This window comes from Camelus dromedarius, chromosome 1 (assembly GCF_036321535.1).
Source record: "Camelus dromedarius isolate mCamDro1 chromosome 1, mCamDro1.pat, whole genome shotgun sequence".
Lineage (NCBI taxonomy): Eukaryota > Metazoa > Chordata > Mammalia > Artiodactyla > Camelidae > Camelus > Camelus dromedarius.
Window position 1 is genome coordinate 79,145,422 of NC_087436.1, and position 27,347 is coordinate 79,172,768.

Consider the following 27,347-nt stretch of genomic DNA (forward strand, 5'->3'; position numbering starts at 1 on the left):
ATGGATTGGAGAGAATGCAGTGGAAACGAGTTACTAGAGGCAGAGAAACTAGTTCAGGAGCTATGAATGTGGTTCTCCAAAGGCATAATGAGGGCTTGGACTATATCTGTGGCAATGGGAAGAAAGAGGCGAGGACAGATTAATTCATTCAAAAAGTAATTTGAAGATGTATCTGCCAGGTGTCAGGCATTGTTCTAGGCACTGCAGATACAGCAACAAACAGATCACCCACTAGGGGTATCAAGTGGAGTTTAAGGGACAGAAGTTGGTGTCTGGTTAGATGTGAGGAGAAGGGAGTAGGGTGTGATGAGACAATTCAGATTTCATTGATACCTAGATATATCACCTTGAACAACTGAGTGGTGGTATCGTTTGATCTGTTAGGTAGAGAAGGTATAGGGGTCATCCAGACTGACTTGTCTAGTAGGCAAACGAAGGGACATTCTGAAGATTAATAGCAAGGGAGAAACTAGAAATACAGTCCTCCTTGGCACATAGAAAGCATTTGAAGCCATGGGAGTAGATGACACTAAGAAGAACATGAGGTGTGAAAGGAGTGGACTCAGAATAGAACCTTGCAAAGCATCTACACCTAGAAGGCAAGTAAACGAAGGCTCAAAGTGCTCTACTTTGTTGAGTGCCTATTAAGTTCCAGGAGCTTTTACATTTTATTTCATTGAAATTTCACGGTGTACTTAAAGTGAAATATCTGCTTACAGCAGGTAGTTCCCCCACCACCCCCATTCCAACAAATGAAATGGATTCAGAAGTGTATGTAGGAGGAGAGTGAAAGGAAATTAGGAAGTGAGACTTTCATCAGGGCAAAATGTTGCAGAGGATCAAATAGGATAAGAAGTATGCAAAAACATATTGCTTCACACATGTATCCATCACTAAGCAAAATTGAGTCATTAAATTTGAGAATTGAATTTTTATTACTTGGTCTGATGCTTCATATTTAAAAGAGAAAAAAAATCAATAACATAATAACAAAACCATCAGATGTGCAGTTGGGAAACAGAGCACAGTGCATTGTTTCTTTGTCAGCATTAGCAGTGTTCATAGATAACATGAAAAAGAGCAACCGTGTTGGCTGAAGGTATCTTAAGTGTCTTAGAATAGTTATCTGTGGTCTTTCTTTCTCTCTCTTAAACTTCTTAGATGAAAGAGAGCTGAGTTGCTGTGAACCAAAATCTCCTATTAGGAAACCAAACTATGAGAACAAAATTATGAGACTGACCCTTGAAGTTCAGTAATAACATAAAGACATTTTATTGAAAGCAAAGAAGCATAAAGAATTGAGTTAGTAAAATATTTTATTTGATTGATATTTTAAATGTAATACAAAATTTATAAGCCAGAAAATTTAATAGCAAGGAGAAACCAAGCTGGATCATTTAGCATAACTAAAGGACAGTATTCCTGTAAAAGAAACCAAAGTTCTATTTTTTTAACCCCACTGATTGTGATTAAACATATCAATTATACTTCAGTTGCAAGAGTGGAGAAACATGCAAGCTGAAGAGGTGTGGAGCTGATTTTAGCTGCTTCAGTAAGAGCTCTTCAACAGGTCAAGAGATACCACAGGAAAAAGGATTTTAAAAAAAGCTCTTCACCTATAAGGGACACACAAAAAATAGGGTTAAATTTCCTCAGGCGACTTTTTTATTTTTAATAAAGTTTTAATTTTAGAATCATTTTAGATTTATAGAAAAGTTGCAAAGATTGTACAGAGAGTTCCCATATACCCTGCACCAATTTCTATACTAGTTAACATCTTACTTTAGTAGGTTTATCACAACTAATGAACCAATATCGATAGATTATTTTTAATCTAAGCCGATCCTTTATTTACATTCCTCAGTTTTTACCTCATTTCCTTTTGCTGTTCCGGGATCACATCCAGATAGCATATTACCTTTAGTCACCATGTTTCCTTAGGCTCCTCCAAACTGTGATAGTTTCTCAGACCTTACTTATTTTCAACGACCTTGACAGTTTTGAGGAGTATGGGTTACATATTTTGTAGAATGGACCTCAATTTTTGTTTGTGTAATGTTTTGCTCCTGGTGAGACTGGAGTTGTGGGGTTTTGCGAGGACGATCACAGAGGTGATGCGTCAATTCATCACATCATTTCAGGGGTACTTGCTCTCAAGGACACCACCGATGATGTTGACTTTGATGTTAGTTGCCTGAGGTAGTTTTGTGGGGTTTCTCCACCATGAGGTTACTCTTTCCCTTGCCCTTTGCATATTACACTCTTTGAAAGGCAGTTGCTCTGCAAACCCACACTTAAGGGGTGGGGAATTACACTCCATCTCCTTGAGGGAGGCGTAACTACATAAATTATTTGGAATCCTGTACTCCTGGGAGATTTGTCTATTCTCCTCCATTTATGTATTTAATCAGGTATTTATATCAGTATGGACTTACAGATATTTATTTTATAATCTGAGTTGATTTTAACCCAATACTACCTTATTTTGTTGCTCAGATTGTTCCAGTTTTGGCTACTGGGAACTTTTTCAGTTGGTACCTCTATCTCTTTGTCTTAATCTTTTTTTTTTTTAAATTTTAACATAAACCACGTTATGCTTTGATCTTGGTCTCTTGATTCTCCTGTTTCAGATATTTGAGGATTTATTTGGGGATCTAAAGCTCTGCTGTCAGTGAATAATGCAGGGTCTGAGTTGATGAGCAGGCCTTAGGGTCACCAAGGTATTTTACTTCAAACCAGTTCAGAAATCAATAAGGTAATTTTCTCAAGGTTAAAAAAAAAGAAGCTCCAATGCCAAGATTTGTTATTATGTATGTGTGAGTAGATCTTTTATCCAAATTGTCTCATGTGATTATTTAAATAAACAATGTTGAAATGGTGTACGGCCACATCTTTACTTCTGACCTCATCCTGTCCAGTCTGTTTGAGTATGTCACTATCAGATTAATTTTCTACAGTATAGCTCTGCATATGTTACTCCCTTACTTAAAGCCTGCAGGAACTCCCCAATGCTCACCAGATAAAAGGCCAAGTCATCAGCCTAGTATCTACTACATGATACGCCACGGCCCCAGCTCACTTTTAGAAAGCTTTCACTTCTCATTCTTTTCCTACCTGGACCATCTGTTCCTACCAGATTTGAACTAAGCTCACACAGATGTTTCCCCCTTTTCTGGCTTCTGTAGTTCACTAATGTTGCTGATAAGAAGTAAAACTCACTTCTATTTATTCAAATCACACCTTGCATCAGAAATCTCCTGTTTGCCCCATCCAATCCATTTCTACCCTTGTCCGCACTGCCTGGTGCCCTGGGAGGCTGACCTGTGGAGGCCAGGAATGCTGTCCTGCCTTCTGCCTTCTTGATAGTTTCAACTGGTGGGAAGCCCAGAAGAACATCAGAAAGAAAGGTTCTTTTTTGGAGGGGTGAGGAGAGGTAATTAAGTTTGTTTGTTTGTTTGTTTTACTTCTTTAACTGAAGTATAGTCAGTTTACAATGTTGTGTCAATTTCTGGTGTACAGCATAATGCTTCAGTCATACAGACATATATTCCTTTTCATATTCTAATTGATTGTAGGTTACTACAAGATACTGAATATAGTTCCCTGTGCTATACAGTATAAACTTGTTGTGTACCTAGTTTATACATAGTAGTTAGTATCTGCAAATTTTGAACTCCCAATTTATCCCTTCCTACCCTCTTACCCCTCTGGTAACCATAAGTTTGTTCTCTATGTTTGAATCTGTTTCTGTTTTGTAAATAAGTTCATTTGTGTCTTTTTTTTAAGATTCCACATATAAAAGATATCCTATGGTATTTTTCTTTCTCTTTCTGGCTTACTTCACTTAGAATGACAACCTCCAGTTCTATCCATGTTGTTGCAAGTGCATTATTTTATTATTTTTTATAGCTGAGTAATATTCCTCTCTGTGTGTGTGTGTGTGTGTGTGTGTGTGTGTGTGTGTGTCTCACATCTTCTTTATCCAGTCATCTGTCAGTGGACATTTAGTTTGTTTCCATGTCTTGGCTGTTGTAAATAGTGCTGCTGTGAACACTAGGATGCATGTGTTTTTCCAATTATAGTTTTCTCCAGATATATGCCCAGAAATGGGATTGCTGGATCATAGAGTAAGTCTATTTTTAGTTTTTTAAGGAACCTCTATACTGTCCTCCATAGTGGCTGCACCAATTTACATTCCGAACAACAGTGTAGGAGGATCCTTTTTCTCCACACCTTCCCCAGCATTTATTATTTGTAGACTTTTTTTGTTAAAATTTTGTTTTTGTTTTTGTTTTTGTTTTTTTTTGAGGGGGGAGGTAATTAGGTTTATTTGTTTTTTAATGGAGGTACTGGGGATTGAACTCAGGCCCTCATGCCTGCTAGGCATGTGCTCTATCACTATACCCTCCCCACTATGGACTTTTTAATGATGGCCATTCTAACTGGTGTGAGGTGATACTTCATTGTAGCTCTGATTTGCACTTCTCTGATAATTAGCAATGTCGAGCATCCTTTCATGTGCCTGTTGACCATCTGGATGTCTTCTTTGGAGAGATGTTTATTTAGATCTTCTGTCCTAAAATTTTTATTGGGTTTCTTGTTTTTTAAATTAGGCTGTAAGAGTTGTTTGTATATTTTGGAAATTAGTCCCTTGTCGGTCACATCATTTGCATATATTTTCTCCCATTCTGTAGGTTGTCTTTTCATTTTGCTGCTGGTATCCTTAGCTATGCAAAAGCTCTTAAGTTTAATTAGGTCCCATTTGTTTATTTTTGCTTTTATTCCCATTACTCTAGGACCTGGTTTGGGAGAAATATTGCTGTGATTTATGTCAAAGCAAGCTAGTCCAGCTATCTTATTCATAAAAAGAAATCAAAATCAATTTTTATATTAAGATAACATATAAGAGACTTAAAGAATTGTTGTAATATAAAAAGCTTGTAATTATATTTCTAAGCACTCACAGATTTTGGGACCTACCATTAATTTTTTTCAGAAAGTATGCATGGCTCTCCTTCTGTTGATGTCTCTCTTGATTTGGCAAAGAGAACATTGAGGACAGAAAAGGGTCACCATGAAGTCATCACAAATGGATCCCTGTTTGAAAATATAAAAGAAATAGAAATATAAAATCCACCTATTTGGAAATTAAAACTTGTGGATTTTCAAGACATTTTGAAGAGAAGCAAAAGGCATTGACCCCTTGAATTCAGAGCTTGAATGGGTACATTTAGGGAAATGTTTGTTGATTTCTCCATGTAACTCTTGTCTCTTTTTATGACATCAAATGTTTTCCTATACTTTGTGATATTGACAATAAAAGACAGTATCATCAAAGCATAAATATGAAGGTAAAATAAAGAGTATTAGGAAGTAAAATCTCAAAATTCTTTTCTCCCACATGCTTCCTCTAGGAAGCTACCACGCCCAAAACGAAGGAGCAGACCAAGAAAGAAGAGGATACGAGATATAAGAAACGGAGCCTAACCTGGGAGAGAGGTTAATGGCATCTCCAGGCCGTGATGAAGGAGATCCCAGGGTGCAAGCAAAGCACCGGGAGGAAAGAGCAACTAGTTCAAGGGTAGCAGGTCAGGGAGTGATGTCATCAGGAAGACGAAATTGATAGACTGTCGGATGTGTTGAATGTTCTGGGACGAGATTTGGAAAACTGGGAAAGGTTTTGGGGTTGACTTACTGCTAAGTAAATGGAAAACTAATGAAAAAGCTGGGAGTTATTAATACTACGAAAAACAAAGTTTGGTAGAAAAAGCATAGTTCATTACATGACTCAACTCTGAAGAGCAAACATAAGTGCCCTAATATAAATACTGAATATGGATTTAACCACAATTATATGTAACTATATTGGAAGAAGTGAGGCAGGGGTCAGGTGCGTGTCTGTAGTGAGGAAAGGGGAGAAGACAACTAAAATCTCATCTTCCACAGTGGGAGGTACATAGACAAGGCCCCAGAATGAAAAGTCAAAAAGTAGCAATAGCAATACAAGACTATGATTTTGGGGAAACACCCAAAGACCAGCTCTAGGGAAGAAGAAGTAGTGAAGAGAAATTTGGGCACTATAATTTTTCTTAACAAACTTTGTGAAGTAGATAATTTGAAAAACTATGTGCTTGAAGAACTTTGTTAAATAAAATGAAAGCCGTACTAGAAAGCAGGGACGGGGCAATTCATTGAGCCAGAAATCTTGAGCAATTTTTGAAAAATGTGAAGCAGAGGGGTTACACTGAGGGAGAAAGTAAAACAGAGCTAAGGAACATGAAACCTAACAGAGTCAGGGGCAGGGCATTAGATAAACCGCAAACCAAACACCTAGAGCTCAGAAAAGAGGAAGAAGAGGCTGGGAAACGAGAGACGAGAGGTTAATTGAAGCCAGCTTGAGTGGCTGGGCCAGCCCAGAGCTGCCAGCTGAGGCTTTCCCTCGGGGCACCGCCTGCAGATCAGTTTAACAGAGGACCCTAGTGTGGGCTTAGGGGCCATGGAGAGAAGAGGGGCGAGATAAGTGGGCAGTTATTCACCTATCTCATAAGAGGTCAGACTCCCTAAGATGCACCACAAACACACTGAAAGAATTAATAAAAGGTAAAGACATTTTAGTACAGCTGAGAAGTCTAAATCACTCCCACCATGAGACAGCCAAACTGTTTCCTGTTTGGTATTCACTGGACGCTGTTTTTCCTTCTTCTTCTTTTTTGCTGAGTAGATCTTTCCTGGTTCCTTTTGTTCCCTTTAGTAGTTTTCGATGTTCCACAACTAATTTTTATCCAGTTAGTAATGACCTCCCCTTAAATTTTTACCCACAACTTGACATTATATTTATCTTGAGTTTCATCCAAGTTGTTGTGTATATCAGTGGTTTATTCCTTGTTATTTTTATTTATATATATATATATATATATTTTTTTTTTAATCGAAGCATAGTCAGAGAACAATGTGTCAATTTCTGGTGTACAGCACAATACTTCAGTCATATAGGAACATACATGTATTCATTTTCATATTCTTTTTCACCATAAGCTACTACAAGATATTGAACATAGTTCCCTGTGCTATACAGTATAAACTTGTTTATCTATTTTATGTGTATTAGTTTGTATCTGCAAATCTAGAACTCCTAAATTCATTCCTTGTTATTGCTGACTAGTATTCCATTATATGGATATATCACAATTTGTTTATCCAGTCGCCCACTAGGGGACGTTTGGGTTGTTTTTAGTTCTGGCTATTACAAGCAAAACTGCTCTGAACATTTGCAAGTCTTGTTATGGATATGTATTTCCTTGGGTAAGTATCTAGGAGCAGAATGACTGGGCCAAATGGTAGGTATATGTTTCACTTTTTAAGAAACTGATTTTACATTCCCACCAGCAGTACATGAGAGTTTCAGTTCCTCCATATCTGCTAACACCTGGTGTGGTTTAGCCTGATTAATTTTAGCATCCAAATAGGCGCGTAGTGGTATCTCCTTGTGGCTTTAATTTGCATTTCTCTAATGACTGATGATGCTGAACATCTTTTTATGTGGTTAATAACCATTCAAATATTTTATTTTTTTCTAATTTTTTTTTTGTGTTAAAAATACTTAACATCAAATCAACCCTCTTAACACATGGTAACTTGTACACAACACAACAACTTGGATGAATCTCAAAATATGCATACTGGGTGAAAGAAGCTACACAAAATAGTATGCACTGTACAGGTCTATTACATAAAATGGTAGCCAATGAAAACTGATCTATACTGACAGAAAGCGTGTTGAGTTACTTAGGGAAGAGAGAAGAGGAAGAAGGAAGGATTACAAAGGGGTGTGACTGAACTTTTGGGGGTGATGAATATGTGCATCATTTTGACTGTGAGGTTGGTTTCACAGGTACATTCATAGTCTAAACTTATCAAATTGTACACTTTAAATATATGCGGTTTATTGTAGTCTATTATACTTCAATAAGATTCTTTTTTAAAAAGTTATATTTACCAATCAATGCCAGACCAACAAAGTCTTTAGGGTATATTTGCTTCTTCCTCTTTCTTCTAATCTTCCAAATTTTGTTAAAATCAACTAGAGTTCTAGTTTCAGACTGTTACTGATTTTTCAAACTCCCAGGGAGCATTTTAAAAAGTTGGTCATGTACTAAGCCTTTAAAAAATTTGCTAAAGTCCATGTTAAATAGTCATAGCATAATAAATAAAGCATTCCAACAAACCGATAAGAAAAGGCAAACAACCCAATAAAACAATGAACAAAGTGTATGTACAGATAATTTACAGAAGTGCAAAAGGACAGTAAATTTTCAAAAAGTTGCTTGATCTATCTAATAAAAATTTAGTTAAAGCAAGAAAGAAATATCATTTTTGCCTCTCTGATGGACAAAATGGAAAAAAAATATTGGCACACATATAATTTTAATGAATTATAAATTGGTATAATCTTTTTGGAGGAGTATTTGACAGTATCTTTCAAATTTTGAATGTGCATACCCTGTGATTTATCAATCTAATGTAGTACACTAGCCTACAAAAATACCAGTGCATGTACAAATCATATATGGACAACTATTTAAAATGCAATATTATTTAACTTTCCACCAATAAGGAAGTGATTAAATAAATTATCTATATGATGGAATACTATGTAGACATTAAAAAGAATCTGTATTACAGACATAAAAGGGGCCTACCATATATTAAGTAGAAAAAAGAAAACAGATTATAGTATAATATCAACCAATTTAAAAAAATTTATTGAAGTACTGTCAGTTACAAGGTGTCAATTTCTGGTGTACAGCACAATGTCTCAGTCATGCATATACATACATATATTCATCTTCATATTCTTTTGTATGACCCCATTTTAAAAAGTAAAAACAAAACAAATAAAAGAGCCTTGCAAACCCCAAACCCCAAACCCCACGTGTCTAGATCTGTAGCTATAGCCACATCTAATTTATATTCAGATGCCTTATAGGCATAGGAGAAAAACCCTGAAGGATAGCAATGCACACCGATGATTAACAGGGTTTATCACTGAGTAGTGGCATTGTGTGTAAAGGAGTCATATTTTCACTTTTTGTTTTATATATTTCTGTGTTTGAATTTGTCATAAAATTACCTATATGTTTATTATTTTTTATAGTTAAGAAATACATCTTTTAACTGAAAAAATAAAATAATTTCAATGGAATAAAATAAGTTCCTATAATATTCTATTTCATTTGTTCCTTGTGGTGGTTAGTTTTATGTGTCAACTTAGCTAGGCCATGGTACCCAGATATTCAAGCAAACACTATTCTAGATGTTTCTGTGAAGGTAATATTTTAGATGAGATTAACATTTACATCGGCAGACTTACAGTAACCATCTGTAATGTGGGTGGGCCTTGTCTAATTCGTTGAAGGCCTTAATAGAAAAAGATTGACCTCCCCTGAGCAAGAAGGAATTCTGCCAGCAGGCTGCCTTTGGACTCTGCAACTCTTCCCAGCCTGTCAGCCTATCCTGCTGTTTTGGACTTGCTAGCCCCCACAATAATATGAGCAAATTCCTTGACATCTCTTTCTCTCTCTATTTATCTATATCCATGTCATCTATATCTCCTTTTCGTTCTGTTTCTGGAGAGCACTAATATCTTCTCCTATTACATAAAGTGAAGCTTATGGTATAATGGAATATGCAGGCGTGGAAAGTTGGAGTTGAATACTGACTCCCTTTACTCTAGTGCGTATCTTTGCCTGAGTTACTTGACCTTCTCAAACTTTAAAGTCCTCATCTGGCAAATGTGGGGACCTACTTACTTTATAGGGATAATGTAAAGATTAAGTGATGTAACATAGGTAATGTACCTGAGCCATAGTAGGCTCTGAACAATCCTCTCCCGTTGTATGATATACATGGCAAATATGAGACGTTTATTCTCTAGGGTTTTCACAGATACATGGAAGGCAGTCACATAATCAGAGGATCTATTGCTACAATAATGGAATACAAGGTTGCACAAGCTAGGAAGCGCCTACAGATCCAATCCAGATGGTGGATACCATCAAAGGGCCTCCATGTTTATAGCAATTATTTTGAATGTGGGTGCGGATTTGAATGACACAGTATTGTAAGAGACTCACCGGGATGCCGTATCGAGTCCGATAGAGGGTCCTCATGGCGACACTTGTTCCACACAGACAGCATTCGTTCATGTCAGATGCAACTTGAATCGCAAGGCACGTGAAGCAAAACGTGCCACAGAGACCTGAACACATGAAGGCAGAGGCGCAAATGACTCCACTCTGCCCCTGCTTCCCCCGCCCCCCACGCAGTCGAAAGTTAGTTTGCCTTCATGAATGGCAGCCCACATCCTGGGGATTTGCACATACCGTGCTGCCAAGTTAATCGGCACTACTTTGTTCAACATTGCATTAGCTTCTCCCTTCTCCCCATCTAATCATTTTAGGAGTGACAGCACCTTGGAAAGTCTGTATTCTTTTTGTAGTAACGCCTTCAAATACATATTGAATGATTCACTGAATCCTAGTCATGTTCCAAAGATTGTCCTCAGTGCTGATAATGCCTCTGTCTGAAGTCTAGTAGGGAAGTCACATAATACAAAAAGTTCCCCAACAGAACTACTCAAGACACCTAGGTGTCACCCACAGAAATGGGATCTCCTAGGCTGTGGGAAGAAAAGATGGCTTGATCTGAATATTGAAGGAAGATTAGGGATTTTACAGGTAGAGAAAAGGGAAAAAAGCCTCTTTGAGATAACCTGCATGTCTTGGCAATGCCTGGTCTTCATTCAACACGGCTAGAGCCCAGGGATGGGATGGGGATGAGGCTAGAAGACAAGGCAGGTTGGGACAGGACAGTGAAGAAATATGAGACCTCAGAGTGGGTCATGAAAGTCATGAGGAACCTCTGAAGTATCTTAAAAAGAAAGAATGATTTGGTCAGATCTATAATTAAGGAATCCTGCCATGAAACTATTAAGTTCATATTAGAACATGTAATTCACTTACTTGAGGAACAATACTAGGGTTTGGAGGATTAAAATGTTCCTCTTTAGAAGGTTTTAGTTTTGTAGTCTCATTATCACTATGATTTGCAGATGTTGAACTAATGTCCTGAGAAGTGTAACTCATGACTCCAGGTCTCCAGTAAGACAATGAGAGCAAATCAACAAACCCAGTTGTTCCATTTCCCGGGTAACCCTTTTCTTCTATGCTTTGCAATGTAATTATTAACTTGATTCCAAATTTCAACTTCACTGCTAAGTTAAAGGTTAACAAGATTTTCTTCCCTGTCTCAGAACACGATGTAGATTTGAAACAGGCAAAAAAAAATCTCAGAGCAAACATTTTTTTGGTAAGTAGGTTTGTTTGTTTCTTGCTTGGTGTTGAGAACTACGCATTTGACCTCTGACACTTTCATCTCACCCTCAAACTTCCTTTTCTCAGAAAGTCACTTAGACATCAGAAAATGAAATGAAGCAAAACAAAAAACAGAGTCAGAGATATTTTACCCAATGAGAAGTTAATTGCCTTTAAAATTCTTTGTTCTTATGTGTATAAAAAAACCTAAAAGCCCTAAATTAAAATAGTTCTTCTCTGAGCTCATGCTGAAACCATGGATGAAAATTATCCCTTGTGTACTGGACACAATGGAACTATAATATAAGGAGTTGAATTTAAATGTAACAAGAGCAGCCTTTTTAAAAAAAAAAATCAAGTTAAGCTTGAAACATCTCTTCTATATAATGCACAGTCAACTTAAAATCATTAGGCCAAGCTTGTGCATGGTTAGAGTCATTTGCTTTTATACTGTTATTTTAACCCAGCACTTATTTTTAAGAGTAAAACTATTCTTTGAAGGAAGGAGAAGAATTACCTTATACTCAGTACAGGCATTTTCTGTTAATAAAGCGTTGCCTGACATGCAGGGTGCCCTGGAGGAGTAGGTCAGGAACTTTTATTACATGATAAGGGAGGAATGAGGGGAGGATTTGGTCTTTGTTAATTTGCCTCCATGTCAGTTACCGGGGCCCTTTTCCCAGCACTTACAGACCCCGCAGTCGCTGAAGCAGTCACACATGCCCGTCTGCCAGTTGGAGGTTTGAAGTACTGGACCACTTGTAGGCTGAGTCACAATGACCACTGGGGATGCAGCTTGCATTTTGGTTACTGAATCTTCAGTAGCTGTGATCTGAAAGGAAAAAAGTTAGTGTCGGTAGCCTGGAGGTTGCTCTTGGAAGCCTGTTTTGAGGCACTCTGCTTTGTAGGCAAGTAAGGAGATTTAGATCAAGTGGCTTGTTAGTCCCTGAAGAACATAATTTCTGCAGTGTTCCCTGGGGGAAGAGATTCACTGAAGTGGTAAAAGGTAAAAATGCTCCCCTAGAAGTACAGGGAATGTAACAGGGTTGCAAGTACTATTTTTAAGCAGGTGCCTAGTCTGCACACAAGACAGGGAAACAAATGAGGACACCTATGGCCATGCCAACTACACCCTGTCACTCGCCATTTGGCTCTACAAGAATGAAGTCTCTAGCTACCGCAGTGGCTGACCTTCAACACACCTTGAAAGGAGCTCAGGGTGGAGATCAGGAATGAGACACTCTGTGCTCTGGGGGAAACTGGCAGAACAGGGCTTCAGATAGATATTTGCAGAAGATTTTATGAGCCCAATTTCTTGCATCTTCTCATTTCTAGAAAAGAACTAAAATCATTAACAAAGACATCTGATCCTTACGACTAGCAGAAACTTTCTGCCAAGATGTGTGCTTGACTGCACATATCCCTCTTCACTAAAATCACACATATACTGACCTCCCCACCTGCTTCTTCCGAGCACTTCCTCAGAGCTATCTGAGAGGCTGTCTCCCGGGCAATAGCCCTCATTTGGCCCCAAGTAAAACTTAACTCACAACTCCCACATTGTGTATTTTTTTTTAGCCAACAGCCAGAAATAGCAAATAAGGGAAACAGACTCTCTAAAACTGCACCATCCTAAGTTTCTGTGCACACACACATTTCCCCCTCTTTCTCCTTTTTTTAATGTTTCCTTTTTTATGGACTTGTTTCTGATTGTAAAGAAAAAAACTCTCCTGTTTTCTGTCTACTCTCAGAACACTCTACTTCACTTGTGATCACTGAATGTGTGGTAGCTTTTCGCACACTAAGCAATTCTGCAACACCCGCTGGGTGTCCATTGGGCTGCACCCCATAGGCTTGCAAGCCCTGTGCTTGCCTAGCCTCTAGATCAAAAAAAAAAGGTCCCGGAGCCAGTGACAGAGACATCAATAGTTTAATGGATGGGGGAGCTTACATGTCTGAAAAAAAGTCTTGGAGTGATGCCCCACCATGTGCAGTGGGCGGTGGGCAGGACATAACAGTAGTCTTAGCCCCCAGGTTGGCTCATTGGTTACCAAGGAAACCAGCAGAGGAGCATGCCCCCCACCACCTCTTTGAAAAGCTATCATGGTGGAGGTGTTCTGATCCAAATCTTAGAACAGTCTCTAGCGGGGGCCGGGGGCAATTACATAGGAATTTAGGAATTTGATTAGGCATGTGATTAAGAGGGAAGATCAGTCATGTGAGTTGGGTGTAGGTGAAGCAGAGGCTGGTTGAGCAAGAGATGTTCAGAGAGAAGAGAACTGTCATGTTGGGGGGGGTCCAACCATATGTGGTTCTACAGTTTAGCTCAATTCCAACAAGTGTGTACAGGAGATAGTGTCAGATTCCACAAGCGAAGTGCTCAGTGCCACAAAACTGCCCTCCCTCCCCTACCTCAGATGCCAATTGTAAGTCCAGGTTATCACCTGTGCTTCTGACCAACTGGTTTGATTAATTTGTTGAAGTGGCTGACAGAGCTCAGGAAAACAGTTTACTTACTGGATGATTGATATATTATAAAGGATATTGAAGGATACAAATGAACAGCCAGATGACAGATACCGAAGGTGAGGTTCAGAGCCTGTGGAGTTTGGGTATGCCACCCCTCCCAGCACACCAACACAAAAGCTCTCTGAACCCTGTCCTTTAGGGTTTTCATGGAGGCTTCATTACATAGACATGATTGATTGAATCCTTGGCCATTGGTGATTGAACTCAATCTCCAACTCCTTTCCCTTTCCTGGAAGCCTAGGAGGTAGGGCTAAAAGCTCCAAACCTCTAATCACAGGTTGGTTCCCCTGGCAACCAGCCCCAATCCTCAAGGCTTTCCAAAAGTCACTTCATTAGCATAAACTCCTCTGTAGTTGAGAGGGGCTTGCTATGAATAATAAGACATCTTTATGATTCTTACCTCTTAAGAATTTCCAAAGATTTTAGAAGCTCTGTGCTATGAACAAGAATGAAGACCAAATATGTATTTCTTATTATAAACCACAATATCACAGAAGTCCTCTCCAATCTTTCTGCATCCAAGTTGGTTCTTCTCTTCAAATTTACCTGGAGCCTGTATCCCTCTGTGAGTGCTGACTTGCCAGACCCTTGACACGTGTTAGGGGCAAGCCCTTATAGTGTACCCCAGTAAAGATTATTATGAAGTACATTTTGTTAGGTTAGTCCTAATTTCTCTCCATCATGAGAGGCACTGCAGGGTCATGGAACATTGATCTGATCTGGAATGAGAATATCTTTGCTCAAATTCCAGTTTCCTAAACTGTGTTATCTTGAACTAGTCATTGAACAGCCTAGTCATTTAACTAGTCATTTAAATTTCCACTTACTAATCTGTAAAATGGAAATAGTTTCTGACCTATCCACCTCTCATGCTTATTGAGGGCATTAAATGAGATAAAGCTTGGGGATGAGTTTAATGAACATTAAAAAAAATCAGATAAATATAAGGGAGAGTGGCTAATTATGTACAAAAATGTAGCAAGGAACTGTGTGTGTGTGTGTGTGTGTGTGTGTGTGTGTGTGTGTGTGTTGGGGGTAATTAGGTATTTATTTATTTATTTTAACAGAGGTACTGAGGATTGAACCCAGGACCTCGTGCCTGCTAAGCATGCGCTCTAACACTAAGCTGTACCCTGCCCACCCAGTAAGGAGCTGCTTTTGATGATTTCCACAAACGTTTATTGGCAATTATATGAGCTTGTAGTCACAGAGATTCTACTCTGTCAGGCACTGTACTAGATTCACATTGTCCACTTAATCCTACAACAGCCCTATTAGGTAGGAATTATTATCTTTATTGAGTTGATGAGGAAATGGATGCTCAGAGACTTTAAGTGAATTGTGAAATTCAAATCCTTCTCAGGCTCATTCCACAGTCCCTGCTCCTGCCTTTGCCCCTCAGCTTTAGAGTCCCCACTCCATCAGAACACTTAGTACATACAGATGGCATTGCCATTGGTGTGTTGTGATCTCCTTGAGAACTGGAACCCTCTCTTTATATTTATTTCTTTAGCACCAAGCTCAATGCTAGGCTCACAGAAGATACTTTTTATTGCCTTGTTGAATTAAATACTTATTTTATGCTTGATTCACTTACAGTGTGCTAGACACTGAGGTGTAATACATTTCCACTTCAGATTTCTTTTTTCTGTAGGTGTTTTTTGCTTGTTTGTTTTGCTTTCTTTCTTTTTTTTTTTCATTTTTTGGTTTTTTCTTTTTAGTTCTTACTTTTTAATGAAGTGAGTTGATTTCAGGACATGTTTTTAAAAGCACAAAAGAAAAATACTAAAATCAAAAACACAATGCCTCCAGATACTCAGGCAATGTGATTGTACTATTTGCTTTCTTACATTATTCCCCTCATAGAACAGTTTCAAAAGCAAGCAGATAACTTCCACTGTCCCCTATTACTTTGTAATTTTTCTATTTCTTGAGTTAGCTGGTTTCTTTCTTGATTGCATTGCTTAGTGACACCTGGCTAGTTTGGTAGTTCCTGAAAAAAGAGAGCAGCATATGAAACAGAACAACATCTTGAGTGTTTCTCTGCATAACTGAAAACGCATCAGCATTGGTTCAAACATGTCTAAATCTCCGCAGGCTTCATCACAGCTAATTGTAAATTAACCAGGTCTACTTTTATGGATGGTTCTCTGAGTCCTAGCAAACAGCCTCATGGGAAGAACATTCAGTGTTTCTGGATGAGGATAAAACAAATTTATTTTTATTATTTTTTTAAAAAGAAGGAAGAAACTTTAAAATGTTCTTTTAAATGTTTGTATCAAACATTATCACCTTTAGAAAATAGCTCTAGGTACTTCCCTTCCCAGTAGTGAGTGTGGTATGCAAATGCCACATATTTTTCTAAGTTTTAATAAAATGATTATAAAATAACAAAATGAAAACAAGGACTAAATTTGAATTAAGTATTTTAAGAAAACTTTAAAATGAGAGAAATTTAAAAGCCCCAAGGTTGAGAAAAATGACAAAAAGGCAGGAACAGATAATTCACAAAAAATGTGACATGAAAATGACCCTTAAATAGATTTATAAAAAAGATGTTCAAATTCATTCAATATTAAATACATATAAATTAAACACTTAGATTGGCAAAAATTAAAAAGAAGGCAACACAGTCTTTTGGCAAGGCTGTGGAGAAACAGGCACTCTAAAATATTGCTGGTGTGAATGCAAACTGGTACGACCATTCTGGGAGGACCTTTGGCAATACCTAACAAAACTATGTAAACACTTTCCATTTGACCAAGTAATCCCTCCCCTAGAAATTCATCCTGAAGATACACCTCCAACAATGCAAAAATACACATGCATGAGGTTATTCATAGCAGCATTGCTTGTTTTTACGAAATAATTGTAAACAATACATGGGAGAGAGGTTGAATAAACTATGGTATACTCGCACAATGCAGTGTTATGCAGCTGTCAAGAAAAGAATGAGGATAAGCTCTATAAACTAACATGAAGTGACATCCAGGATATATATAAGTCGTAAAAAAATGTACAAAAGAATGGCTATGGTATGAAATCCTTTATATAAGAAATAAAGGGATATAAGGAAACATACTATATCTGTTCAACTGTGAAATAAGAAGTACAGGAAGAATGAACCAGGAACAAATGAAATTTCTTATGTTCAAAGTAAATGAGACGGAAAGAATGAGAGAATGGAAATGGAGTAGCAGGGGTGGTGACAACACTACTCTCAGTGTGCCTTTTCACTTGACTCTGACTCATCCGACCATGCTAATATTTCACGTATCAAGTCAACACACAATGGATCAGTAAAATCAATCAGAACGTGGAAGGAGTCCAAAGTGCAATATAAACAGTAACAAACAGAGCTGAGTGTATTACAATTAATATTACAACCACACGAAAGGGACTGGGGAAGAAAAGGGTAAACTAAATAACTTTGCAAAGTATTTTGAATATATAATGTAAAGCTGAAGACAAAAATAACTGACGTAAGTATTGTACTCTAGTTAGTAAACTTGCTTCTTACAGGGGTAGAAACTAGCAATTCTGAAACATATATATATATACCATATATATTTATATATATATTATATATATACTTATATATATTATATGTATATATATTTAGCTTGAATAAGTAAATACATTGTGGATAATGAGACTGTACTGTCAGAGAAAGAAATTACAAATAAGAAAAGGAGGACAGCTAGTATGAATCCTGTTGAATTAGAATCAGAGGTATGAACTCATGGTTATTTACACACACACACACACACACACACACACACACACACACACACACATACACACACATACACACACACAGAGTTATAAATAGGGGAGTAAATCCCCTTTGTGGGGTCTTTAAGGAGAACTCCAACACAGCTGTGGAAATTCTACTCAGAGAGGCATATAAAATTAAAGAATTTATTCTACTCACAGGTCCTAAGGAGGGAGGCACAGCATGCCCAGAGGGTCTATAACAACGATTACTGTGGATTTGTCAAATGTTGATCTTGTATTTCCCACTCCCACATTCATTAATGGGAATTCTACTGTAGGAAAGCACTATCCCCTTCTCCCTCATTTAAAAATTCCTTTATTTATATCAGCATAGAATTATGGATAGTTTCTCTAGACAATATTAAAATTGCATCATTGCTCAAATTGTCCCAGATGTAGCATTGGAAGAGCCATCCAGTTGGTTCTGAGGTCCCGCTTCTAATCCACGCTATTTTATTTTTTGGTCCCACAAGATGTTTCAGATTTATCTTGTACTTTCCCTGCCCCAGCCTTTTAATCAACCATTTCTCCAATGAACTTGGGCTTTTAAAATTTGAAAAACAGTATTTAGAAACCAAGATTTGGATGGATGGATGCTAAAATTAGACTTTGAAAGTATGATGAGAAACAAGACGTTTACATGGTCTCAAAGTATCTCCCCACAGGCTATTTCCTAATTACAAAGGGAAAAACAGCAACTTTCTACTGGATAAACCTGGCAGACACTATCTTAGTCAAATGATCAAAGTTAATATTATCAATAATGGGACATCTTGACATGCTCTAGAAAGTGGACACAATACTATGACTGGGTATATTAATAAATCTTATCTATAGGAGGTGCTGACTAGAGCAAGGCTAACTCTGCAATAGGTTATATTAGCAATCACTCATGTGAGTCAGGAAAGGGAAATGTTTGGTATTTTGTGGCTTGGATGATGATTAAAATTCATCTGTGTTCAAATACGATTATGGAGTGCTAGCGTTGTTATTTTGATCCATCATGGTCACAGTGTAGCCTTATCTCATGTTAACACTCTGTGAGGTTGTTTCATGTGCCAGGGAACACCAAGACCAGGTGAGAGGGATGACACAGATGGACGTGGAGGGCATGATGCTAAGCTAAATAAGTCAGACAGAGAAAGACAAATACAGTATGATCTCACCTATTTGTGGAATCTAAAACAAACAAGCAAGCCAAACTCATGGTTTGGCTTTCAGATAACAGATCGGTGGTTGCCAGAGGTGAGAGGTGGAAAGTGGGTGAAATGGGGGAAGACGGTCAAAAGGCCCACACTTCCTGTTGTGAAATAAGTAAGTCCTGGGGATGTGATGTACCGCATGGTGACTATAGTTAATAATGCTAAATTGTCTATTTGAAAGTTGCTAAGAGAATAAATGTTAAAAGTTCTCATCACAAGAAAAAATAATTTGTTAACTGTGTGGTGATGGATGTTAACTAGTTTTACTGTGGTGATCATTTCACAATATATCAAATCATTATATTGTACATCTGAAACTAATACAGTGTTATATGTCAATTATAGCTCAGAAAAAAAAAAAAAGAAAAAGAAAAAGAAAAAGGCTTAGCGTGAGTGCCCGGCCAACTTGCAGCAACACCAAAGCCTAGCTCACAGCACTGGGCCAGCTCTGGGACAGCAAGGGCTGCTTTTCTCTTCCTTGGGACATTAGTGGGGCAACTGGTAAAATTTGAACAAGACCTATAGATTAGTTTTTAGTAGTTTATCAACATTAATTTCCTGGTTTCAATATTTGTACAATGGTTATGTAAAACATTAAGAATCAGGAAACCTAGGTGAGGCGTGTGTGTGCTGTGTGCTAGTTTAAAAATAGCTTTATTGAGATATATTTTACATACCATAAAATTCACTCATTTAAAATGGATACAGTTCAGTGACTAGAGTGTATAACTGTATAACCATCCCCATAATCTAATTTTAGAATATTATGTCACATATTCTCCAGAGAAAAAACATATCCATTGGCAATCACTCCCGTTTCCTCTCACCTCCACCTCCAAACCACATTTAACCTGCTTTCTGCCTCTACTATTTTGCTTTATCCTAGACATTTCATACAAATGGAATCACAGAATATAGTCTTTTGTGACTGACTTCCTTCAGTTAGCATGTTTTTAAGATTTTCAACAATCCATGCTGTAGTGTATATCAGTACTTTTCTGCTGAATCATACTGCATTCTGTGGATACACCATTTCGTGTTTATCCTTTCATCAGTTGATGGATATTCAGGTTGTTTCTACTTTGTGGTTATTATGAATAATGCTCCTATTACTATCTGCGTACAAGTTTTTGTGTGAACATTTATTTTCATTTCTCTTCGGTGTACACCTAGAAGTGGCATTGCTGGGTCAAAATGGTAACTTTATGCTTAGTATTTTGGAAGGCAGCTATGCTAAGCACTATACCACCAAGGTCACGTATAGTGTTTGGAAGAACTGCTTCAAACTGTTTTCCAAAACGGCTGCATTTTGTATAGGGCTCCATCATCCTGGCTAGCATTTGTTATTGTTTGTCTTTTTTTGTGTGCTATTTTTGCAACATTTTTCATAAATCTAAAATTATTTCTAAAAAAATGACAAAACAAAACATAAAAGAGAATTCGGGGAGAGAAGAGCCCCATAGGATTTAGAATGAAAAATACAAAAGCAATCTGCTACAAACACTAGAAAAATATATCCCTAAACCCAAGTAGTATATAATGCAAATATAGCCATAATAAGATTTTTGAACTGTGGTTTCATTTCCCCCTTATAATTATTAGGAACCATTCTAAAGAATTTCTTTTTTGTGTAAAACACCATAAAATGCATTCGGAATAGTTGAAGCTGATTAAAAATGTATTGTTTGTTCTTTTATATGCATTAAAGTGGCTTTTGATTTTGATTTCTGATTGATTGGTGCCATAATGGCCTTTTACTGCTCTATTACAATAAAAGTTTAAACACTGTTAATCTCACAGAAAACAGTGCGAAAGGAAGTTCTAGTAGGTGAACAAACAGCCGGAGGGTCAGGGGTGGGGGCGATCATTTCGGGGGTGCGTCATTTATGGGTGTCTATGTAGCGGGGAGGAGTCTATCTTGAAGGGTAGGGGTAGGCTCCTCAAGTGATGGAGCGAATGACCTTGCGTCTGGCTGTGCTCTGACTCCCTCGCAGGGAGGAGGGTCAAGGAGGCCGTGACAAGGGCAGGGCAGGGTGAGTGCGGAAGGGTATGCGGGCGTCAGGCTGGGTCGAGCCATCACACCCTTCCTCCCTAACCTCCCTCCCTGCCCTTCCGCAGCCTGTGGTTCTCTTCAGGGCGGAGAGCCCGCCGCCCCCGCTTCCGGCGCACGCGGGAGTTGTGGCCTCCGCAGGTGCGGGGCGGGCCGGGGTGTGGCTTCTCAGCCGCGCTGACCTCTCGACCGCTCGGGAAAGTGACTGCGAGCGGCCTGCGGGCGCGGAAGGTGTTCTCCACTTGGCCCCCACATTCGGCCTCCCAGGACCCGGCTATCTCCTCTGCTGGAACAGGATCCTATTTGCCCCCGAATTCTCCAGGGCAGCCAGCACGGAGCCCGCGGTCAGGGTCGGCCGTAAGCGGGGGACAGCCAGCTCTAGGTGGCTGCACCTCGCGGACGCACCGGACCTGCTGGGAACCGGCAGCGGCCGGGCAGTCGTGTCGTGGCGCCTCTCCCTCCCGGCACTCTGCCGCTCCCCCGGCCCCCGTCGCCCAGTCTCACCAGGCATATATAATACATTTTTAAAAGTTATCATCAGATAGGTGGGCTGATCAGCTCACTGATCGGGAAGTAAGACAGAAACGACCACCCCAGCCCCCCACCCACCTCGCCCCGCTGAGGTGGGCTCCAGATTCTACTTCTGGTGCACAGGCTTATTTTTCATCGTAACGGGAAGCAACCACAACTCTCTAAACAAACTCGTTCTTTCACGAAGAAGCAAGTAAAGAAATTGCAATGCCATTTCTGTTGCTCACCGTTTTTACAATAGTTAGCTTGGTTTGGGGAAAAGGAAGCTCCCAATCGGGAATGTAAGCTCCACAAGGGCAGTTTTGTGGGTTGTGTTCGCTGACGTATCTTACAAGCCTAGCGCAAGGTCTCGCACGCAGTAGGTGCCCGCTACCGCGGTCTCAATGCGTGACGCCAGCTGGAGCTGGTGCACATCAGACACTGGCTAGTGCCCAGCCCTGGAAACCACTTAAGCAATGGCTTTCCTTCCCAAACTGCTTTAGACCGCCAGACATCCTAGGATCCAGGTCTTTTCTATATCCCAAACCTCAGTACACAGATGATAGAAACCATAGTTTTGGGTGATGGCTTCCCATATTTGAGGCCTGGGAAGAAGAGGCATTGCAGGAAATTCTTTAAAAAAATGTTCAGTCAGATTTTCTTTTGCGTTTCCTTTTAATAATCAAACATTAGAAAAAGACAGGAAAGGCTATATAGAATGTTAGGTGGTTATCACTAGGGAATTGGCTGATAGGTATTTTTTATTTTTATCTTTGTAATTTTGTGCATTATCTGGTTTTCTGTTTTTATGGTTAGCATTTATTCCTTTTATAATCAACACAAGAAATACCCATTTGGAAACAAAAAGCAAACCTAGTGACTTAAAAAAAAAAAAAAAAGAAGGAATGTAAAGGGTCATGCTGATTATTCGTATAGCTTAGAGCTGTCTGTATTTTCTTCTCCATAGCCCCTAGCCAATGCCTGGCACCACAACTGGCATGCAATAAATACCAGCTGCATGAATGAATGATGAATATCCTTTCCATGATCTCTCTCAGGAAAAACATGTTCATTTAAGTTGTTTATTTTTCAAGAAGTCTGTGCTGTGATTTTTAATATAATGACAGCAATCTGAAGATTTCAGTATAGAAACTTGCCTGCAGTTATAGAATCATCCTTTCCTTCAGCTGAGTGTCCTCGCTCAGTGTGTACTTTAAGTACGTGTGTATTTAGATAGGCTGGAGTTAGCCCTTATAGCAGCCTGAGACCAGAGCATCTGAAGTTCAGTCAGCGATCATCTGCACATTTTGTAGTGAGCAGCTTCATGGAAAACCCGTCCACGTGCTGACTGCCAGTTAGTTTGTAGGAAAGTCTACAGCTGAAACCTGTGTGGGGTCTGAAACAGTCTTCAGCCCTAAAGTCAAAGCTCTTGGTTTCTGTTTCTTTCACAGCTTTTGACTTCCTGTTTTGAATATGGAAAATTGTGGAGACCCAGGTGCTTCTGTGGACTTCAGTACAGAGAACTGAGCAGGGAGTGGGGGCCCCAGTGGGTTTCAGAGTGTATCTCTAGTGAAGGTTACCTACAGCAGGAAGAAGGCTGCTCCATCCAGCTCCCCCGGAAGAGCAGCCCTAGGAATCAGCATCCCACACTTCCATTTGACCAATTTAGCTTTTTCTGAAAGAGGTCTTGTGACTTCTCATGTGAGATTGTTTTATTCAAGAGGTACCTCCCTGACAGTTATAAAACAGAGGAGAAAACAAACACACTTACTCCTCTGTAGCTCTGTGGTTTAAATATCATTTCACAATTTGAGGGATCCTTTAGGTTGTAGCAAAATGTGAAATAGAAACAAAATATGCCAAACAACCGCAAATCTCTGCTTTAGCCATTAAGTACCCAGTAATTTTTTAACCTTAACCATTCAAAGTAAAAGCAACAGCAGGAACTGGGGAGGTGGTGGTGGTGGTGGAAGAGAACAAAAGGCAACTCCCTTGGAATCTCTTCAGTGCCCAGTGATATTTCTAAGAATTTCTGGGACCTAGTCTACAAGCCTGTCTCCTCTGTTCAGTGGCCTTCAGTGCTTCCTGTGCGTAAAAGCTACTTGGAGACTTTGTTTATGATGTGGATTCCTGGGCACTATCCTCCGAGGTTGTGACTTAGGCGAGGTGGACTGGGGTCCAGGAATCTGTACCGCGCACCCTCAAGGCTGCTGCCACTATGCCATGAGATGCCGTCGTGTAAAGTAGAGAAAAGTGGCCCTTCTGCGGAGCTACAACTTGATGAGAATTAGAAAGACGCCATCACCTTCTCCAGGCAGATGCAGCCCATGCTGAGGCCTCCAGCTCGCCTAGGAGCACAGGCTAAGCCAGCCCTGTTCACCTCAGCACCACCTGCCCGTGCAGAGCCCTGGCTTCTCAGTGGATTCCAGCACCAGTGACCTTACAGAGCACACTTTGTAACTCACAGCCCTGGGTGTTTTCATTTCTCTTCTGTGAAGAATAACTACAGATCCAATCCCCTTTAGTAAACATTTACTGGGCAGGCATCCAATGTTTGTGAAAGTCTTGTGATGGGTTTGGTAGGGTTTAAGGAGCGTGAGTAGTTCCCGCTCCACGGCCAGCAGCTCTGCCCATCACTAAATGACCATAGAGGTGTTTTGTTTCATACATCTTTGATACCATGGGAGCAGAGAGAGTGATGAAAAATGTTGGCTGGTGCCACTCAGGAAAAAGGAAAAATGGAGGCAAGGGGAATTTAAATGGGAAACTCGGTGGACAAGCTTTGAAGAGGGACTGTAGCTCCTTTCTTTAGAAAGCTCCTTTCGTGAAATGACCTCAATGCCCAGAAACCTTGCAGGATTTGGCTTACATTTTAAACATCTTAAACATCTTAATTTCACCCATTAGTCTTAGTTACAACCAACCTTGTACCTGACTCCCCTGCCTTGGAACACCTTACTCTTGAGAAGGACAGACCATTATCTTATTAATATTAATTAATAGTATTAATTGGATTGACATCAATATTATTAATTTAATCAATCTGGGTACTAAATATATCACTTAGATTAACTTTTCATTTTTTTGCTTTGATTAAAACATTTGCATTTCATAATTTCTCATCTCAAAAGCTGATAAATGTGAGGTGAGAAGGTTATCTTTCTTTACACATTTACATAAAGCACCAGAATTTAATTTTAAAGCATTCTAGTCTGTTTTTCTTACTTTCATACTGAAAATTCAAGGATTCTCATGTTTCATTAGCTAGATCAGCAAAATCCTGTCTTCTATTTCTAATGGCAAGAAAACCAACAACAAGCAAAATAGTTTCAAAACGCAAAGAAATTCGACTGGCACAAGTAAGCATGCCTATGTATGATATAGAGTGAAATTAATGATCAAGTTAGTAAACATAAGGCCTAATATGTGTTCCTGCTGAAAGCCAGAGTTGATGAAGGATTCAAAACATCTTACACTACTTTAAAAAGCGTGGCATCTCCCATATGCCTGGCACATGTTGAATTTGACTAAATTGACTAAATTTAAGCAGTTAGATAAGAAAACATTGGTCTTTCAGCTGAACCTTAAAATACAGCATGTTAGAAATTTAAAAAAAAGGAAATCAAATACTGGTAAAGAAGACTTTTTTTTTTTCAGTGCCAAGATAAGCTTTTAAAGAAGTGCTTCATTTCAAAGTACTTACAGTTAAGAAGTAGGTTCTTGGCAGGCTGTGTCTTGGGCTTGAGTGAGAACCTCACTGAAAGTGAATGACACAGGCAAGAGAGAAGTAAGTGTGCTCACATTCCACTATATGCTACAAAGTACAGATTTGAGGTTTTTATTGGCCAATGCAATCCAGGCAGAACAGTTTTCAAGATATGTTTTTGTTATCTTGAAAATGAAAGTATTTCCTTGCCAAAGTGGGTGTTCCTTCTTTTTTGTTGTGTTAAGTACACTCTTGTATCTTTTTAGGGGTGAAAAAAAGATGTTTCATTATATAATTTGATTGGTTTTTACATGCTGGCAGAGCTGACCAATTTTTAAATTTTACTTTTTCCCTTTAATACAATAAACAAAGAAGATTTAGTGTGCATTTATTGCCATTTTAAAATTGAGGAGTTTGTAGGTAGTGTTTGGGAGAAAATAGACTATCTGGAATTCCGTACCTAGTCAGATGCTCTTCTTTTTTCCTTCTGTCTCTTTGGACTCCTTTGTTTGTTCTCCTTAGCATTGATTAAATGCCTTCTATGTGTTAGGCACTGCAGTAAATGCTTTCCATGTATTACTGTATTGAATTCTCCCCACAATTCTGTGGGGTAGGTATGATTCTCACCCCCGCTTAACTGGCAAGGAAACTGAGTCACAGCAATGTTAAGAGGCTACAAGGTGGCAGCTAGGAATTGGCTGAAACGGGACTGTAATCTGTACACTTACTTCTGACCTCACTGCACCATATCCAGCCTCACGTTCTCACGCACAGTCTAACGCCAGCCTGGCTCTAGTGGAAAAACCCTGCTATTCCAAATGATCTTGGAGGGAGTGAGAAGCCTGGCCACTCTCATTTCTGAAAGGCTTCAATTACGGAATCAGTAATCAAAAGGCTATGAACAAGTATTTCAGAAGGAAGAAATACAAAACTTAAAAAAAAATGGTATAAAGAAATTGGATGTGATGTAGTAAAAAGAGCCATGGTTTGTAGCTGAGCTGATAGGGGATAAAATCCCACCATGAAACTTGTTAGCTGTGTGGCCTCTGAAGGTCAAAAAAATCTAAGCTTTGGTTTCCTCACCCCTAAAGTTAGAAAAATAGGCTCATCTACCAAAATCACTAAGGAGTCATTGGTAACAGTCCATTTCAATGTTCAATAGGTTAGCTGATACCATCGAAAGACTCTCGAGATACCAGCTATAATCTGATACAGTGATCTCCTCCCCGCCCCATAGAGATGACGTCCAGTCTTGACAAGGTTTTGTAAAATGGATGATTGATGTTTTTGATTTTTCAAAATCAAATCAGTCTCATTGATTTTTTTGGTGGCATGATAAATTGGTACTCTGTCTTTGAAAGGCAGTATTGCCTATAAAGAATATAGCAGAATCAAAAAATATACTTATCCTTTGACCTGGCAATTTCACTGAGTGAGTATTTTCTTTAAAAAAAATTCTTTTAAGGGGGTAGGTAATTAGGTTTATTTAAAATGGAGATACTGGGGATTGAACCCAGGACCTTGTGCATGTTAAGCATGCAGTCTGCCACTGAGCTATACTCTCCCAAGAGTAAGTACCCTACATTTTCCATCTATAGGTTCTTTGTCTCATCCTGGTCCTAGGCTTGAATGAATACGGGAAAAAAGAGTCAAATCATGTTAAGCTTCTGTTTAGTATTAGGCTGGCAGAGTGATGAATAAAAGAGCTTAACCATCCGGTCTATCCCTTTGATCTTTGCTGGGGGCAACTGGGGAAGGACACACAATAACAATGAATTCTATGTGAAGTAAACTTTCCTAAACATTTAAAAGAATTTTGAAACAGTTTGATGTCATTGCCACCAGCTGCTTTCTGGGAGGCAGGGGTGGAAGGCCTGTGAGTTGGTCATAGTTGCAGGCAAAGAAATGAATGAAGACTATCCAGTAGAAATTCATGAGTATTTATCAACATTTGAGAATTCCATTGATGCTGTGGGTGAGATGCTGAAGACCATGTGTGTTTCTAGCAACGAATTGTTGCAGAAGTTGGACCCACTTGATCAAGCAAAAGTGGATTTAATTTCTGCTTACACATTAACTTCAATGTTTGGGATTTATTTGGCAACTCAGGGAATTAACCCTAAGGAACATCCAGTTCCCTCTGGGAACCAAAACCTAAAAATGCATCCAAAGTTGCTCATAAAGGAAAAAGTAAAAATTAA

At 39.0% G+C, this 27,347-nt stretch overlaps 1 protein-coding gene and 1 pseudogene across 2 annotated transcripts; one reads left to right on the forward strand and one right to left on the reverse strand.

Annotated features, from left to right (window-relative positions):
* Window positions 1–1,248: 1,248 nt before the first annotated feature.
* Window positions 1,249–25,302, reverse strand: PLAC8 (placenta associated 8). 2 transcript variants are annotated; one of them, XM_031433055.2, is made up of 6 exons: window positions 25,144–25,289; window positions 12,575–12,703; window positions 12,063–12,204; window positions 10,134–10,258; window positions 4,981–5,097; window positions 1,249–1,616 (listed from the first exon to the last, which is right to left on the reverse strand). In XM_031433055.2, exons 3-5 carry the CDS (start codon window positions 12,172–12,174, stop codon window positions 4,993–4,995), a joined length of 342 nt encoding a protein of 113 aa, XP_031288915.1. In that variant the 5' UTR covers window positions 12,175–12,204; window positions 12,575–12,703; window positions 25,144–25,289; the 3' UTR covers window positions 1,249–1,616; window positions 4,981–4,992. The 2 variants fall into 2 exon arrangements, with proteins under 2 accessions (XP_031288915.1, XP_010981931.1); XM_010983629.3 differs by lacking the exon at window positions 12,575–12,703 and having other exon boundaries at window positions 25,144–25,302.
* On the forward strand, window positions 24,737–27,347 carry LOC135322054 (nuclear nucleic acid-binding protein C1D-like; annotated as a pseudogene).